The sequence below is a fragment of the Pocillopora damicornis genome, chromosome 2, assembly GCF_964200805.1.
Source record: "Pocillopora damicornis chromosome 2, jaPocDami1.2, whole genome shotgun sequence".
Taxonomy (NCBI): Eukaryota; Metazoa; Cnidaria; class Anthozoa; order Scleractinia; family Pocilloporidae; genus Pocillopora; species Pocillopora damicornis.
The window spans coordinates 22,272,500-22,291,349 of record NC_142671.1 but is presented as its reverse complement, the minus strand read 5'-3'; the positions used below and the strand labels follow the sequence as shown (position 1 = coordinate 22,291,349).

General features: G+C 36.6%; 3 protein-coding genes and 1 long non-coding RNA gene across 8 annotated transcripts; 2 read left to right on the top strand and 2 right to left on the bottom strand.

The window, feature by feature from the left end:
* Positions 1-89: 89 nt before the first annotated feature.
* Positions 90-2,224, top strand: LOC149050348 (uncharacterized). Its single transcript, XR_016183648.1, has 3 exons — positions 90-227; positions 1,252-1,301; positions 1,727-2,224. It is a non-coding gene; the product is annotated as an uncharacterized LOC149050348 (long non-coding RNA).
* LOC113676462 (DDB1- and CUL4-associated factor 17) lies at positions 1,670-5,528 on the bottom strand. The gene is made up of 2 exons (XM_027193118.2): positions 4,314-5,528; positions 1,670-3,020 (listed from the first exon to the last, which is right to left on the bottom strand). The coding sequence occupies exons 1-2, from the start codon at positions 5,420-5,422 to the stop codon at positions 2,582-2,584; spliced, it is 1,548 nt and encodes a 515-aa protein (XP_027048919.2). The 5' UTR covers positions 5,423-5,528; the 3' UTR covers positions 1,670-2,581.
* A 9-nt stretch (positions 5,529-5,537) lies between these two features.
* Positions 5,538-9,167, top strand: LOC113676464 (small nuclear ribonucleoprotein G). The gene is made up of 4 exons (XM_027193120.2): positions 5,538-5,671; positions 6,052-6,074; positions 6,786-6,910; positions 8,834-9,167. The coding sequence occupies exons 1-4, from the start codon at positions 5,640-5,642 to the stop codon at positions 8,885-8,887; spliced, it is 234 nt and encodes a 77-aa protein (XP_027048921.1). The 5' UTR covers positions 5,538-5,639; the 3' UTR covers positions 8,888-9,167.
* Positions 9,168-9,581: 414 nt separating this feature from the next.
* Positions 9,582-18,386, bottom strand: LOC113676461 (uncharacterized). 5 transcript variants are annotated; one of them, XM_027193117.2, is made up of 10 exons: positions 18,040-18,386; positions 17,079-17,353; positions 15,469-15,537; positions 13,207-15,214; positions 12,690-12,786; positions 12,149-12,230; positions 11,467-11,537; positions 10,490-10,588; positions 10,053-10,193; positions 9,582-9,816 (listed from the first exon to the last, which is right to left on the bottom strand). In XM_027193117.2, exons 2-10 carry the CDS (start codon positions 17,327-17,329, stop codon positions 9,767-9,769), a joined length of 2,868 nt encoding a protein of 955 aa, XP_027048918.2. In that variant the 5' UTR covers positions 17,330-17,353; positions 18,040-18,386; the 3' UTR covers positions 9,582-9,766. The 5 variants fall into 5 exon arrangements, with proteins under 5 accessions (XP_027048918.2, XP_089052484.1, XP_089052486.1 ...); XM_089196358.1 differs by having other exon boundaries at positions 9,765-9,901; XM_089196360.1 differs by having other exon boundaries at positions 9,765-9,901; positions 11,467-11,534.
* Positions 18,387-18,850: the final 464 nt, after the last annotated feature.

Genomic DNA, 18,850 nt, shown 5'->3' with positions numbered 1-18,850 from the left:
GCTCGTAGAAGTTTCGCGAAAACCGGAAGTTGTCACTTTCATTAGCTGTTGACATTTTTATGAATATTAAAACGATGCCGAAGTTAGAAGTATGATGCGATAAAATTAAGTAAAGAACAAAAACCTAGCTTTTAGTTTCGATTAGGAAACGGATCTCATCCGGATGGTTTCAATATCAGAAGTAAAATATTTGTCAGTGTCTTCGGGAAATCATATTTCACGGGCTGGTAAGTTGAGTAGGCGTAAATACCGCAACTGATTTCCTTTGAGCCTGATTATGGACATTTATCGTGACCCGAGATCTCTGAACACCCCCACAATAATGACATTAGAGCAGAATGAAGATGAGTTTAATCGTTTTCCAGGAGGAAATTGTATTTTTTTTCTTGTTGTCGATCTTCCATGCAAGATCCTGGTTGAAAGAGACGATTTCGCGCAGAAAAAAAAATATTCGTGAAGAAAATCATAATGCTGTCTGTGTACCCAAACACTTCAAACATATATACGCATTGTGATTAACTGAGTCAGACCGCCTATTTAACGATATCTCATTAGGGTGTTTTCCTAAGAAGGCACAGCCCAAAATACTTGATGGTAAATATAGCGACTTCAGCTCAAAAATACTAAATGGTATAGAAGCGGTCTGACTCAATTAATGGCACAGCCCAAAATACTTAAAGGTAAATATAGTGACTTCAGCTCAAAAATAGAAAATACCAGATCCTGGACAGTTATCAACAGTTTATAACATTACGCCGAAGGCAAAGATTAGAGAAACTACTAACGTAATAAACGTAGATAAGACAGGACGATATAACACTGAAGTGTTTGAAAGGAAATTGCCTTTTCTGCTTTTCTGCACTTCCAGATGCTCGTAACACTCAAAATGTGAATCATAAAGGTGGTTCTAGAATCAACCATTACTACCCATTGAAGGGCACAATTTCCATGTGGGGGAAGGGGTGAGGTTGGAATTCAAAATATATGTTGAAGTATAAAGGAAATGTTTTAATTCATGTGGAGATGAAGTGGGGATACATTTTGGAAAAATTAAGATAAAATAACAACCATTTGTCAAGGAAGAGATCCTTCTGATCAGTTATCTTCTGCAATTGATTTTTTTCTCTAACAGAGGTAATAACTATATACATAGACAAGGACTATAGAAATCACTAGACTATCATTTTACTATGTTCACTGCTTAACAATCATCATTTTCATACTTTTCTTTCATTTTTCTTTTTTGGTAAGGAACCAGATCCTTCTTAAAGTGATGTGAATTGTTCCTGATTTGAATCAAGGTGAGAAGCCACAAACACATCTGAAAGAAATCACTTAAATGTGTATTGAATATCTAAATTAAAATTTGGATGAATCTAAGCACTGGACAACTTTTTTTTCACTGCCATTTTCTGAGATGTCTTTGAATTGAGAATTGTTGAATGACATCCCAAAAATTCCTTGAAAAGCTGTCAAAAATGAAGCAATCTCTCCAAATCAGTTTCCACAAATTTTTAAAAACAATAAACTTAAAGCTACATGTACAAAGTTGTCTGTGCATGATAAATTTAACCGGAAATTTTCAATATATTCATTTGCACTTTGAGACAGTCTTTGCTTTCCATAACCTGATCCTCAATCCTTCTGATTTATAATGTAACTATTTGGTGTTTTATTCTACAATGAAAACTGATTTATTTAGGTTCTTTTTCTAAATAACACACAGGAATCTGTGAAAATTATCAGCCAAGGGTTACCACTGAGAAATGTGAAAACAGAAGAAAAGTATACAGTAACAGAAGAGTATACTGCACAACTGCTCTATGTCTGAATAAAAACTACCAAATGCCATCATTACAGAGAACTCTCAGTGGTAGCTAGAGAAGTCTCTGATCTCTGTGGCCTAAGGAACACCCTGAACCACTATAACTATTGTCACACAGCTCTCATGACCTGATATCAGACAAGGCTTCAAAAAGTATTTCCTTCTCACAAGGACACATGTCTGACTAAGTCTTCCTTTGGTTGGACCAAAAACAAATATAGTTAAACATTTTTAAGTACAATTTTTCACTTTCAAATAAGTCTCTTGCTACTAGAAAAAATGCATTTTTTGGTTGTCCAAGCTGGTCCCCATTTGACTCATTAGTTGGTAAAATATTTGCCTGGACACATCTGACACTACCAGACATTTTAACATAGCTAGTAAATTTGTCCAATCAAATTCAATTGTGTGAGCGTGCATCATATTCCTATTGTGCATGCTCATGACGTCAGCAAACAAATCCTTCAAGAAAAAAAATTTTCCTTCAGGTTGAAAATGTTATAAAACAATTGGTTCATACATCAGCTATGCGTTCATCGAGATATGAAGCATGTGGGAAGTTTGAAGAGCACTCAAGAAGCTAGAGTTGCTCGAGGCTACACCTCGAGCAACTCTTACGCATCTTTCATGCTCTCCAAACTTTCCACATGCTTCATATCTCAATGAAGGCACACTGACATATGAACCAATTGTTAATTGTCTGATGATAAACAGTTTTATACTACCCTGCATGGAAAAGAAAAGAGAAATGACTCCTCAGCTGGGATTTAGCCTATAAACTGTGCATGAAAACTTTCTTGAACAGAACTGGTAGTCCTTGATGATATGAACTATTGTGTCTTTTTCCATCATGATCGAATGATCAGCATCTTCTACCCAGTTACTGACAGTTGTTTCTTGAATAAGCAATCCAGTTTGATTATCATAGAGTCCTATAACTCCACAGGGTGTATCGCTTGATGCATTTGCAGAGAGAACAACCAGAACATCCAGTTCATCTTCATAATCCACGTCTAAAATTGTTTCAAAGCCAGGATTGTTGAAAACTTGATCTGTCCTGGCTTTAATTTCCCGACCAGAAGAAGTGAACTTGGGTCTTTCACTTGCACTTTCCTCCTTTTTTAGATCAAGCACAAAACAGTGTCTGAGTTCAAATCCTGGTGTCATGGGCTCTGTTTGACACAGTTTCAAACACCTGTGACATATAATAATAAAAACAATTACTTTATTGATTTACTTGCAATAGTTGGACAGGCTGGCACATTTCAGCTTAAAGCTGATTTGAATGTGGGCCTGTATAAATGATAACAAGGCCAGACAATTACATCTGGAGCTATATTCCTTATTCTTTGTGAGACATGTGTGGGTACAGTACAGTACAGAGAATATGCAATAGACAGGGCCTACCATTAATTGTCCACATTCAAGAAGACTAAAATGTCTAACCATTTGGGAATGTCATAGCAAAGGCAGCACATTCTCCTCAGTTGATTTAACCCTTTTACTCCCAGAATTGATCAACATGAAACTTCTCCCTATAATATACTTACATTATCCAGCAAACAGTTAATGAGAATATTCAAACTTATCTGGTAGAATTTGTTATTGTGATCTAACATTAAATTCTCATGACTAATTTACAAGGAAATGTATGGCAGGGAGAGAGGAGAATTAACAATCAAATCTTGGGAGTTAAAGGGTTAAGACCTGAGTGTTAGTTCGGCCTGGGGCTTGAACCCTTTATCTCCTGCATAGCAGTCTAGCACTATACAACATGGGTTGACCATTTGAAACAAGTTTCCAAGTTTTCAACATAAAAAAAAAATAAAAATGTTATGCTCGTAACTGTTTACACCTGACCATCAGCATGACAGTTCTCTATACTGTTCTATGAATTTCCTATAGTAGTGATGGAGGAAGTTTCTTCAACAATCAAAAGTCAAGAGCATCTTCAGTTGGTGATCATTTCTTATATTCTCATGACTTCAGATGTTTGATTCACCTGTTATACTTGGTGAGAAAATAAGATACTAGTCTGTGACTCTCAGGAGTTAGGAAGGAGGTTAGTTCATAGGGTAGCAATAAGCAATTGTCCCCAGCCCCCTTTTTAATCCCAATTATTACCCCTTTCAATGCCATGAGGATTAATCAGAAACTTTTGCCATCAAAGAGAAACCTATAAGTTGAAAGAGAAACCTTGGACTCACCATCCAGAAAATTTGAGACTAAAGAGCACTTATAATAGTAAAAGGGGTAAGTTTGTAAAGAAACTGTGGTGCTGCATCAGTGGGAGAGTATAACAGGGTAATTTAGTATTATCAACCAAGTTGATAGTGTAAACTGGCCACTGTAAAGAGTTTAAAAGCTGATGCTTTGAGTGCTAGCCCTTTGTCAGAGCAATTAGCCTTCCCTCTAACAATATGGAGAATATCCATACTGATGTTAGGGTGTTAAGGGCTAACAAGGTTGCCAGGCCCTCTCCTCTTACCTTATTTCATGGGAACCAATGTGAAGAATACGTCCACTGTTATCAGCATGAAAGTATGCCTGGTCCGGTTCAACTGATAAAATATTCATTTCCAATATTCCTCTCTTTGCAAGTTTTAAATCTCTCACTGAACAAACATGAAATGCACTGCTGTGAGGCTGAGGGCAAGAAATGTAATGCCATGGATATCCTCCAAATGAGATGACATGCTGATTGCTAGAAATCTCAAACAAGACCACAGGCTTTGAACTAAATGATACATTTACAGGGAGCCCATCCGGATAACTTCCAACGATAGATGATCCTTCTGATGACTTAATACTTTGACCCAGTTTTGTAACGAAACTGTAGTTCTCTATGACTTCTAGCATACTGTAAAATTTAATTCTGTTTGAATGATGCATAATCACCAAAAATCCATTACTTGCAGCTGCATCAACAATATCCTGACCGAAGATAGATTTTTCAACAGGCACGAGAGCCTGGAACTCTAAAGGAGCCATGGAGAAAATTGATAAAAACATTAAAGGTCTGCTCTGTGAGAGGACATGGACTGATTTTAGCACAACTTGCTGCAAATCAGACTCCCAAAGTAGATGTTTGAATCTGTAGTTTTTTGACAAATAAACTTTCTGTAAAACATCTCCGGTTTTTAAATCATGACGGACTAACCAGCCGTCTGCAGTAACTGCTAGCAAGCAAGGTTTACAACCCTGATATTTAGTGCAGTTCAGATACGAGTGCTGATCAACAGGGCTTTCAAAGACAAGCGCAGATTCGATCTTCTTAGAAGTGTCACAAGCGTCGAGTTTGTAAAGCAACTCCGGTTTTCCTTCTGAACCAAACGTGGTGTAGCACGTCCTGAATTTGTCGAAGAACAAATGTTGACTGTCGAATCCAACAGGATGCTTAGTATTATTTCTCCAGACTTCAATAAATTTAGAGCCTTCTTTCTGTATCATAGATCGAATAATTTTGAGATCTCTTCGAACGGAGGATCCATGCACGTGTAAAGATCTACGAAGAACTTGATAACATATGTTGTTTCTCTTCGCGTTTTTACGACCAAAAGGTAGGTTCTGATAAACACCAAATGACGCATCCATCATGAACCATTAATAAACTGAAGGACAAACCAACAATTGGTAAAAAGTACAGCCTGATTTGAAAACTGCGAACGGTTGCTTTCGGAGCAATGACATGACGCAGGCGCTGCGACGTACAATTACCGCAACACGTTCAGCCTGTCGGCTCAAGAACGTCTGTGAACGTTCTTGAATCAGAAGCAACACACTCAGCGCGTAGCTGAAATCGCTTGAATCAGCCATGAGCAAGACGCATCCGCCTGAATTGAAGAAGTGAGTATGTTTTTGTATGATTCCTCTTGTCTATCTGAATGTTCTTTAGTCCAGAAAATGTCAGATTTTGTGATAATGTGACAGCGAGGTAAAGACAAATGTTCGTCGTTACCAGGTTCAGGTTGATGACGGGGTCGATTGTCTCTGATCTTTCGTTGAAAATGGTTGACATAGCTTGTAGCCAATTTTTCATGACTAGAGTTATAATGCTTGCCTAAAAAATCAAAATCTTGCTTTTGTTCTTTTGGAAGCGACTGGAGTGTTTTCACTTGTTCAAGATTTGCCACAAGCTGCGTGTGTGCTCTGACATGTGTGATGAGTGCATTTATCTGTGTTTGTAATCTTATCATGACCAAAGAACCTTATCTGCTTCTTTTCAGGTACATGGACAAGAGATTGTCTTGTAAGTGCATCATTACAATGTAATTTCTTGTTGTACAATCGTTAAGAATCAGGATAAATCAGAAATCTCGATGGTTTAATCTCGATAATTAATAGTGGTTCAGTGCTCATTGCAATAACATTCTATGCTACAGTAGGTAGAGGAGAGGCAATATTATTGCAGCCATTAACAGGATATGCGTAAGGTGTTGATCTCGTGTCGTATTGCGTTTTGTTGGTATGGATAAGAATGGACTGAAGGAGGGCTTTGGAGAAATTGCATGGCGCCTTGGCGCCTTAACCCCTCAATCCCTACAAGTGGTTGGCTTCTAATTTGTCCGTACAGTATCACTGTTGATTCAAACATCAAAGTCATGAGAATAAGGGAAACGATCAACTACCAGAGAAGCCCTTGATTTTTGAACAAGTTCTCCATAACATTACCTTAGGAAATATATAGAGAACAGTATGGAGAATATGTATACTGATGGTAGGGTGTAAATGTTTAACAATCAATCGCACTCATGTACTCTAAAGCAGCGGCCACCCAATGAATAATTTTGCAAATGAATGAATAAATGATGAATAAAATCAGTGGAGAAGGACATACAACAGGTGTTACAGTAGCAAGTTTCAAATCTTCCTTACCTAGAGAACGAGAGTTTCTGTTGACTTACTAGGAGGTAGAACAGGTTTGGATGCATGGGGTTCAAACAAAATTTTTAATTTTTAGTGAAAATCAATGGTGGCAGACATGTGACTGGAGTACTCAGAGGATTTGATCCTTTTATGAACCTTGTGTTGGATGAGGCAGTGGAAGAGGTATCAGCACAGGAAAAACATAACATCGGAATGGTGGTAAGTGATGAGTAACTAAGGTTAGACCAGGAATCAAGTTACCATAGTGAAGCAATCTTTTCTTGTTGGTGAGAAAATAAAGGAGTGTAAATTTAGCTATTCAGTATACATAAACCAAAGATGGCATGCAGGGTTTTGCTAAAAGCTGGTTACTGGCAGTTTACCATGGTCTATAAAACCTCCTACCACTTGTTTTTAGCCTGCGAACAGGTTAACGTGTTTGGGTCTTCCCTTAAAGTCCCTTTTCTGGGGACAGGTGCTTATTACACCATCCACAGCCATGTATGGTAAAAGCTAGTAAAACCCCTGATTATGTGGCTCTGTACAATTATGATAAATTTGGTTTTATCAACTGAGTTGATCATGTATGTGTAAAGTGGCTGTGGTAAAGAGTTTCTTTAATTGACATTTTCAGTTAAAGCCCTTCATCAGAGCAAGAAAGGCCATTAACAATGTTTCAGTTAGTTCCCAATACATGGTGATTATGATGGCCAATTTACGTTATCAACTCAGTTGATATAATGAAAATATCTAGTTGTACTCCCTACTGATGCAGCATCACAGTTTCTTTAGAAACTTACCCCCTTTTTTAACTCGTGAATTGCGGGCATGCGCAAGAGCGAGTTATAGATACGATGTGGGGAATGGCATTCGCTCGCTCGCTCGATTGGTCGATTCCTGTAAACTTTTTTAGATTTTAGGCTTTTGAGTGCATTTTATAGTTTTGGGCGAGCAATAAACAGACGAAATGGCGACCTTTGTTGCTAAGAATAGTGGTGGGGTGAAAAAGAAGCCAATGATAATCTTAAAAGAGTTTTTTTTTTCGTTTTAGTTTCAACAAGCGGCGCCAGCGACTGGCAGGCATGCAAGGATTCACACTGAAATAACAGAACAACCTTCGTTTTTCATAAAATTGTAATTTACAATCCTTGAACTTGAAAACAATCCGAAGATTCATTGAAAATATCACTTACTGCGAAGCGCTCGGAGTTTACAGATGTTCAAAAGCTTTTTCTGTTATAGCGCGAGATTGAGGACAAAATTGATCATTACGTTTCATCGTGTGTGTTTTTCCTGTGAGAAGCAACAAAAGATGCCGGCGACTGACGAAATAACAAGTTAACACGAAAATCAGATAACACCTAAACAAACAATTTTAGCTACCGATTTTCAGTGAATTTTTAAAGAACAATTTTCTTTTAAGTTTCAAGACAATTTGAAGATTCAACATACAAACAACGTACTAAAATGCGAAAGTTACACACCACAAAATTGATAAATAGGCCTGAAATGAAATTCTATCTTGTTATTGATCTTAGGTTGCCTAGCACGTGACCTAAATCTACCCAGGCGGAGATCCAAAATGACGGTGGCAGGCTTGGCTTAGTTATATCACTCAAAACTCGTTCCCGTTTGTCTCATTTGATAAAGAGGGAATCGTCAATGTTTTCATTAAGACAGTATTGCCTTGATTTTCTAATATTTACAACGAAAGACAGTAAATTTCACTTTTCACCCACATTTACTTCCAACCTTTTCTTTTGAACCAGAAACAAAAATGATAGACGTTTAAAACACATGACATCATCCACCTTGTCAAATGTAATAGCATGATCATTTCAATTGTAATGCCTTCTTATCCCAACGTTACTTTGTTTCTTTGCTACATTAGCGAACACTGAACTACTGCTCGTACTCTAGATATGACAATCAACCACAAAATTCCCTAAACCAGATAACATTAAACATAATCTAAAAAATCATGTGTCAATTCACGAGTTTGCTCACAGAGCACTTTGATTATATTTTATATCACCAAGCATAATGCTGCCTCCAGGATATCTTTTAATTGCACTTAAATGTTTTTAAATGCTCTATCCATTCAGAGGTTACCATTAAATGTTTGTGTGTGTCCCTCTCCAGGTGATCAGAGGAAACAGTATTGTGATAATGGAAGCACTGGATAGAATATCATGAAAAGACTCAAACTACTGGACCAGGTCTCTCTAACTTTGTTTTTAGATATAATCACCATCTTTCCTTGTAAATATCTACATGAGTGCATGTGCAAGTTTTTGCAGAAATGTCTTACTGTCCTAGAAAAATATCATTTCATGCTTTCATTCAGAAGTTTGTAATAAAGCTCTTTAACAGAAAAAAAGATTATTGTCATCAGTACACATATGATATGTAACACAACATTTACTCTATGTTTCTGTATTATTTAAATGAATTAAAAAAGGTAGCTTTTGTTGTATTCAATGGGTTTTATTTGTAGAAGAATTCAAAAGATTAGCTGGAATTTGCAAACCCTTGTGTCAATGCATCATTTAAACCCTAACCTCCTATGAGTGACCAAGACAGAATTTCTCATTACAATATCGATACAGTAAAAAGTACACAAGTCACTAATTCACTAAGGGATTATTAGTTGATCCAATACCAAATTCTCCTAACTGACTTTATTAAAATTGTATGGCAGACAGTAAGAAGAATTACTCCAGAGATCTTGATAGTGGAAGGGTATCAAGCCCAAACCCTCCTGATCTGAGGTGAAAAAGAAAAAAAACCTTACACTATAACACCTTGTCACAAAAGTGGGACCAAGAAAAAAATTCTCAGTACCCATGAGGGAGAATTTATTTATTGAGTACCCAAAGGAAACCTTTGATACCTTGTTCCTGAATATTTTATTTCTTCTGATAAAAAAATTGCATTTACATGGTACAATTGACATGGCAAGGAAGTCCTGAAGTTGTCAGGAATTATAAAGCTTTAGAAACTCTAAACATGCTCATTTTACCACATTTATTAAAAAAAAAAAAAAAGATTGGGAGAATTTTGATTTTAACAACATCAGTCTCCCCATATGTCAGCCTGTCGCATCTTTTCTTCTTGTCTTTTTGCTGGGGAATATAGAAGAAAAATCAAGTTATGAAGTGATCATGGTGTGAGGCAATCTGCAGTACATCAGTTTCATGAAAAGATCCACAGAGAGAAAAAAACTGAGAGTTAGACAGAGTTGAAATGTTAACGAAAACTAATTTCCATGGTTCTCCTATCTCTTTTGCACAAAACAATTATCCTTAAAAGCCCACAGTAACCAAAATTCTTTTAAATTTTATTTTAGATGTTGACTCACTTTTTGCTTCCTTGAGTTTTTCTCTCTCCTTGGCCCTCTCCTCTCTGGTCATCTTCGACTTCACTCCAAGTACTTTTGTAACCAGCGTATCAGCTAGCAGCTTACTAGTCTGTGGTCTTTCCTTATATGGCTGCAGCAGGTCTGAAAGATTTGTCATTGAACTCCAGAAGTTAGTAATGTGTACTTTTAGTGTGAAGATTATGGACAAAATAGCAGTTCGTTCCCTGTTGTGAACAGAAACGGGAGAAAGTGTAGTTTATGGAGGTTTCACCCCATTGCAAGTTTGCTACTAACCACTTTTGCGATTTTGTCCTCTGAAGTAAATCAAGTTCCCCCCCCCCCCCACCTTAACTAGCTTGTTCCTGAATGTTACAACTTGTTTCCTTGCAGCAGAACATGTTCATTTTCTACTGAAAGCATAATATCTTGTGACTTACCAAAACACCTGCTAGCTTTCTTCTTTGACTCTGATGTTCCTTCACAAACAGGCCGCAGTTTCATTAGTGGACCTGAGCATAACTTTATGGCATCTTGAGCTACAATTACAATTTGATGAATACATAGATATTAAAATCATTCATTAGGTGTTCCAAGATTCATTCTATTAATTGCACTAAACAATTTAAATGGATTGAGTAGCATCAATATAAAAAAAAGTGTCACCATCTTTCTTTACGAAGAAGGCCAAGAAAAAATGAACAGCTTCAAATTTAATTGAAATTTCACTTCTCTCTGACTTCTTTTAAAGAACTGAAGTAATTTTATCTAACCTTAAGTGAAATTCCCAAACTTTTCCCTAATCTTACAGATTTTATTTCCCCTGACTTTTTCCTAACATATGGCAACCACAGATTTTAATTTTCCCAAATTTTGCTTACAAAACCTCTTCACAGAGCCTAACCCCAGGAGTATTGGTAAAATTTTGATGATGATAGCATCAAAGAAAGCAAACTTGCAAAATGAACTCAGTTAAAGGCCTGAGTATTAAGAGAACTGCCCATGGAGGAGAAGGGGGTTTTACTGATACAGTTTCAATTAGAAGGAGGGCTCTAATAAATAAGCCAGGGAATTACATTTAGGAAATACAGACTGAGCAAGTTATACCAATGTGAATGTGTACATAAATCTATAGAGGGGGTAAGTTTCTAATGAAACTGGTGCTGTGTCAGTGAGTGATTATAACAGGATGATTTAGTATTATCACCAGAGTTGCTGATGTAAATTGGCCACTGCACATAGTTTCAAAGCTGACGTTTTGAGCATTAACCCTCCATTGGAGCAAAACAATCACTCATTCAGCCCTTGCTGATGAAAGGCTAATGCTTGAAACATAAGCTTTGAAACTCTTTACAGTGGCCAATTTATGTTATCAATTCAGTTGATAATACCAAATCACCCTGTAGATAAATCTAACCCGCATGCCAACTTGAAAACACTGCTAGAGCATGTGTGTCATCCACCCATTTGATGTCAAATCCTTTGCTTCTGAAAATAAGGGTTATTTCGTACTTTAAAGCTTAAAACTGAATTATAACCAATTGGAGTTATTCTGAACCAATACCAATACAAATTTGAGATGTTTAGAATTAATCAAACCACATAATTATGTTTTATTATTCTTAATTCTGGAAGATATGCATGGTAAGTTACTACAAATTTGTACAATTTGGTAAAAAATTAAATAATAGAAAAAGGGACAAGGTTCTGTAACTTACATAAGATACTAATGAGAACAAGGTAAGAATATTTGTAATATCTCTGGGTTCAAATAAAGGATGAAGATTTTAGGTAACTAAAATCATCCTTTCACTTCAGCAGGCCATACAGTGAAATATGACTTGCTAAACTAACCAATATCACACATACTAATTGAGAGATAATTGATAAAGTTGGGTTTTGATGAGGCTTGTCTTTTGCTTTGCTACGTATGCAAGAAAAACTATGTGCTTAGCAAGGAAATTTTCCCACTGTAAATGCCCAGTATGGTTTCTGTTTGAGCCTGAAAAGGTGGGAAAACTAATAAAAATATTTGCCAATACCCATTTTCACTTGGCTATTGAAGCCATATTTAAATTGGATAGAGCTATGCAAATTACCTGAAAGAACTTAGAGCTTGCATCAAGTCTTGAGTCTTTAAATCAGGGGAAAAGTTGTAGATTTCCACAATGTGCCCCAACTCTAAGAAACAGTTGATCAAAGTTAAAAGAACTACCGTACATAAAAAAAAATACACAAAGAAATGTCAAGTGTTATTAATAGCTTTACACTGTGCTACAATCCATGAGTATGGTGTTGGAAATTACAGATTAGTGATTGGTTTGCTTGGGTCATGGCAAGAAGGTCTGGTTTCAGGTTTTGGCTGGGTCATGGTTTTGTGATCTTAAGACACTACTGTCACCATACCTCTCATCACCCAAGAATTTTGAAAAAAGAAAAAAAAAAAACAAATGAATTATTGGGAGGCAACCTTGGGATGGAGTGCTACTGAAACTGAGATAAGCTTGGCAAGATGGGCTTTGTGACCCATAAGCTCACTTTTCACCTTCCCTGTTTGACAAAAGAAGCCACATCATGATTCATTGGTGTCAACACTCATTCTAATAATAAATCCAAGTGGAATGTAAAAAAAGGACAAACCTTCATCATCCAGTTCAACTTCCTTTGGCGTAAAGGAGTATAAATCAAACTGAGTCTTATGAACCTCAGGATTAGCTATTCCAGTCAATCTTGTTAGCTAATAGATTGACAAAAAGGTTGAAAGATATTACTTTGAATGATTTTAATATTAATGCCAGTTATTTTGAAAATAGCACAATTAAGTTTGAAATGTTAGGTCCAATAGATGTAGTTTTAGTAAATGATACTATTAAATTAAGGGCCTGTATTTTGACACATGCCATAATTAAAGATAAATAACAACAACTGGTAGTTAAGATTAATAGAACTTTGGAACACTAAATCTTACGACAAATGAGTCTTAGCTACAAGCTAGAAAAGCTCATGCATATTGTAACTTCCTTAATCAAGCAACCATTCAGGAAAAACCTTTTAAATGAACTCTTAATTTAAGAAGACCAAAAGTTCTGTTACTCTACTGCAAATGGCTAAATGTTCTTCCACTTTCAATCAATTACCTTCTGTCACGAATACATACCTCTTCAGAGTGCTCTGGATTGAGACAATCTCCACTCTCACTAAAATTTGATTCCCAGTTGTCATCATCATCTTCACTATCATTGTCCTTCTTTTCTATAGACGATCCTGCTTGAAGCTTTATTTGAGTAGTAGTTTCTCTCTCAATTACCTTACCACATGCGTTTAAATCTTCTGCATCCCCTTGCTTTGGGGATTCTTCCTTGCTTTTTGATTTTTTATGCTTTTTCTCCTTTTGTTTAGAATCTAAATTTTCATCTTTATCACTTTTTTCTTTTGAATTTTTCTTTTCTTTTCTTTTTGTTTTTTCACCCTTTTCCTTGCACTTTGATTTATTCTCCTTACCATCCTTATCTTTCTTTCGTTTCTTCTTCTTTAATGTCTTGTCATGCTGCATCTCAGGTTCACCAACATTTTCATTCAACTCTGTCACTGATAAATTTGAAACACCATGTTTATTTTCGTACACCTCATGGGCTTCCTCACCAGTAATTTCAGTTTGAGTATGCAACTCTTCAGCGTTCTCATTTAAATGTCCTACATCTGATTTAAATCTCTGTGATGCTGAATTTTTTTCAAGGACCAAAGAGGTTGGACTAACATCCAATGTTCTTGATGGTTGATTCTCACAATTTTCAGCATCTTCACACACTGATGCTGAAGTCATTTCCATTGATTTTATCCCTGCTTCATCAAGTCTTTCTTCCTTACTCATAATTGGCTGACTACTACCCAATTCCACTGGTGTAGCATCTTCACCTAGTTTTGCATTAGGCAGACCTTGGTGATCAATTTGAACATTTGTTGGATATGTCTGTGGGCCCATTCTTGCTACAGGCATATCACTTGTTGCACCACAAGGCTGTGATAATCCTTCACCAACAACAGAACTGGATTCCACACCCTCTAAGGTTGCTTCTGGTTGAGTATGATCATCCAAAAATTCTTTGTTCTTTACTTTTTCCTGTTGTTGATCACTACCAGGATCTGACAAAATATTGTAGCCTTCTTCTATTACAGAATCATCAAGATTTACACTATCACTCTCACTGTAAAGTGCAGATATTCCAGTCCTTGCCTCATTTGCATTATCACCTCTGCTCAGAATAGATATTGCAGGTTCAAGGTCATCAATTGATAAATCTAAGTCAGTACGTCTTTCTTCAACTCCACCTTTAGTCTCTGCCTTTTGTTCATCAAAGGGAGAATCATTAAAATTTCCTTTAGAAATAGAGTCTTCCTTAAGTGATTGAGTTTCAGTTTTCTGTAGGTTTGAATCGTCTGAATCATTTTCTGTTGAGTAAACAGTACCTTGATTTTGCTCTGATACAATCTTCTCTTCCATTTCAATGCAACTGTCATGTTTAGTGTCTACAATACATTTGCCAATTCTTTCTTTGCAAACTGTTCCATTACCTGTTGTAGTGAATGCATGGGAAAGACCATTTTCCAAACCAACATCTTTGTCACAACAATTTTCCTGACTGAAAGACCTACTCTGGCTGGAAGTGTCTAAAGTTTGATCACTTTCATTGATTACTTTCGCTGATGAATCAACTGATTCTTTGTCATAAGCTTCACTGGAGCTCTCAGGAAATTCTATCTTGCTACCGCTGTTGGGCAGAGCTATTTTTCCCCCTTCATCCCCAATACCTACATTCTGTAATCTCTCATTTACAGACAAATCTGATGCCATGTTTGTACATGCATGTTCCATATTACCCTCCAAAGATGTACTCTCTATTCTTGCTGCAACGTCATCCACCAGTTCTTCAGTACACAGAGGTATATCCTGACATAGTGTATCATTCAATTTGGATTCACATGTTTGACTGCACTGTTTTTCCTTGTTGGGGTGACTGTCGTCTTTTGGAGCACATGGGGTTACACCATTATTGATGTCACTAATCTTAGAAATTTCTGAAGAAGCACTCTCCTTCATTTGGTCATTCTTTACTTTTCCAAGTGCTCCTGGTACATACAGTGCCTGATCTGGCCTCTTGGTCCTCCTACAGAGATAACGTAAAGCACAAGAATAATGTCAGTATGTTGTGTTGGCTAGTTCCTCAACAATAAATGTATGTAAAGTCATGGAAACTTCAAAAAATAATTAGGCTATACAATTCATGACCCAATTTATTTTCAATCAGGCAGAAGAATCTTTGTTCATCAACAGGCTGTATCAATTTCAAGTATTTCATAAAATATTCTGGGTTTAGAGAAGGACATCAACTAAATTCACATATTACCAATTTCTAATTACCTGCCTCTGCCTCTTCCAAAGAAGGTCTTTTCTGTTCTTGACTGGGGTTGAGTCATCTTATGAGAATCACTAGAAACCAAAAAAAATTACTTTATAGTGCACAATAGAATTGTGCTTTTCATAAAAATTATACATTCACCAGTTGGTGATTTGTATTTAAAGCAACACAGTGCCCTTGAGGGCAAAGCTGTTTCTGTTATCACATAATCCAGTGTAGAAAACAGTTGTAAAATACAGAGAATGATCCATGTGTAATGTGAGAGAACTGAAATGTCTGCTAGATTTGTTTAAATGATATTGACAGAGTTCTGTGATGACCCTGGAAGGATGAGCCAGAGAAGGAGAGCATCAAATAAATCAGCAATGCCCTCAAAACTCAGAGAAGCAGTGATATGACAAGAATATTCAAATGGCAACTGGTGAAGTTGCTCCATAGTAAGTTTGCCCCCAATCACCTTTGTAAGTTTGCCCTCTAACCTACACCCAGATTTATATTTCTTTATATAAGTGTGCAAGTATTGAATTACAAAACACGTACAGATAATAATATTAACATGAACAAAGGTTACACTTCCAACTAAACTAAGTCAAGTGGCTAATGCCTTGTCACGGTCTAAGTTGGTAGAGACTTAAAACTTTCAATAATTAAAAGTGTTTGCCAAGATGTTTTCATGTAATGCTATTGAAGTTTTTGGTCCAAGGGAGAAATTTGAAGGTAGGATGAAATAACCAGTTCTTAGAAACTGTTGCAAACCAAATCACAAAATTGCATTAAACCTGTCAGATTAAGACTGGAGTAAAGTGGCAGATTAGCATTATTCATGCTTTAGTTGCGCATTTTTAGTTGAATGAAACTTTTTGAGGGTTTTATTATACATTCTGTGGTAGTGAAACAAGTCAAAAGATTTGGGGGTGAAGTGTGTGATAAGGGTGGAGTGGGCTTGTTTCACGTTATGGGGCCAACTCACAAAGGTTTTATAGGGCAAACTTGCAGTGGAACAAATTCACCAATAAACCTACAAAATATATATCCTAGAATATATACAAAACTGAAGGGGATCAGATAATGACAAAAACTTATGTTCATTTGATAATTGTTGAGTCACCTTAGAGCAATGCCTTAGTAACGTATATTCCTTTAACTCTAAAGATCTGATAGACAAATCCTTTCCTCCATGCAAGCTGCTATAAATTTCTTATAAATTTGTTATAAGAATTTGGTTTAACATTAAGGGGACAACCTCCAGCTAAAAGGCACGAATTTTTAAAAAAATAGGTACTCATTGCAAGGAGGTCCGCAAAGAGACATGACCCATGAAAATCTCATCACAGCTCATGTCTTTGTTTTGGCATACCCTTCCATGGGTGAGCTTTCAAAGTCAAAATACACTGCATATCTTGTTTGCCAACTGAGTTTATTTCATAGAATACATTGTGTTCTCCTTTATTTTAAACACAACAGATAAAAGAAATTTTCAAAAAAGCAGAAAAACCTCTTACTAGTTAAATTTTCGAGAATTCCAAGCAATTTCAGATGGTAATAAGAGGTAGTATACTAATAAACAGTTAATTTACTTGTCATCATCTGAAAAGGAGAACACTAAGAATACCTTTTAGAGGTGAAGTAGACCACAATCCTTCTCTGTCTCCCCTGCCCAACTGACACTGTCTGAAGTCTAGAACTTTCCCCTACAAGCTGGTGAATAAGGAAGCGATAGTGAGCATCCAATGGAGGGAAGACAAGAACACTGTTATCTCGGAGTCCACAAGAATTACAAAACTTTGTTATTTCTTCCTCTGCTTGCTCCAGGAATTTTAGTTCAATGGCTGATTTGTATCGTCCATGGAAGTGGCACACCATTGGACATTTTACCCTCTTGTCTACCTAGAAAGTAGATTAAAGTATTTCACACACTAACTCTTCCTGTAATTTTGGAGCCTCCTTGTTCTCAATGACCTGTAAAAGCAAAATGATCATGTAGTCTAACAGTATAATGAGATTATCCCATGAAGTCAAGCCATGCAGCTAACAACTGGATCTGTTCATTGCAAGACCAAACACTGAAGCCCTTAAAAAGTTTTCGGTTTAGCGGAAAAACCCCAACAAATGAGGCTAAACAGGCCACTTGTCAAAGCAACTTTTATTCAATAATAAATTGAATATAATCTTTTGCAATATATTTAAATGTAATTTTTTTGGGCAAATAAAGTCTTAAACTAAAGATAATTAGAGTGCTACTTCACTAATCGTAGTTGTAGTGCACGGCTCCTTGGTAGAACATTTAGTGATGATAGATACCGTGGGTAAATAAAGTTTCTATTCATTCAGTCTGATTCTTGTCGCTCGCATTGCTTTTTTTCTCATAATTATAGGTAAAATCCCCGAGATATCCACGAGAAAAACTGAAATCAATTCCCACCCAAAACTCTACAGTAAATGTCACAATAAGCTTCAAGGTCACTGCTAGTAACACAACTACATCATGTCACCTAGCTTCCGGACAAGGTTGTCATATGTTTTAAATGGTTGGAAAATTCGCGAGACTTAGAACTGTTGAAAACCTTCCTCACCTCGTTTCACTTCTCATCTCCAATACTGATCAACACCAGGTTCGACGACGATGTACTCTTCAATTAAACGAAGAACTCCTTTTGGTTATAAGCACGACAAGGCAGGCGCCATTTTGGATGTTTCTTTTTTTAGGTATGTACGTTATATATGTTACATTATATGTACCAATGCCAAAATGCATCTTCGTCCCGACCTAAGAACGAGACGGGGTGAGAAGTATGAGTATGAGTATGCTAAGTATAATATTAAGGCCGCTCTCTGGGGCTTAATAAGACTTTAAGTGACAAGGAGTTATATTCCGGTCGTTGAACTCTCTCTGCCGTGCCCTCTGTTAGGTTTGATCCCAGGCTGCCGCATACGTAAATGCTGGTCAGAAAGTTTTTTATGACCCTCTTAGTTAAAACCAGTGCAAGAGAATGGGCGTGGTTCAATCTTGATTCGACCCCATTCGGTTCTAAATCAGTAATTGTTAGACTGGACAACCGGGGAGCATGAAAAAACGCTACAAAGTTCTGCCGTAATAGGTAATTGATGACGTGATATTGGAGTTATGAACTGAAATATTATTCAGGAGAGGAACTGAATCCTTCATTTCCCTCATCTGTCAGTTTTCCTTCCCTATCAAGGCCTACACTTTAAATTGCGATGTCTCCCAAATTGTCAGACTAAAAGCCCCTGCTAAGAAGTACACAAGCCAAAATCCAATCATGCATTTTTTAATTTAAGGATATTCTTAAGATTTACTGTTTCTGAAGAAGTGGATAATAATCCCTTGAATCTTATCTGGGGGTGTTTTTGATAAACTTGGCA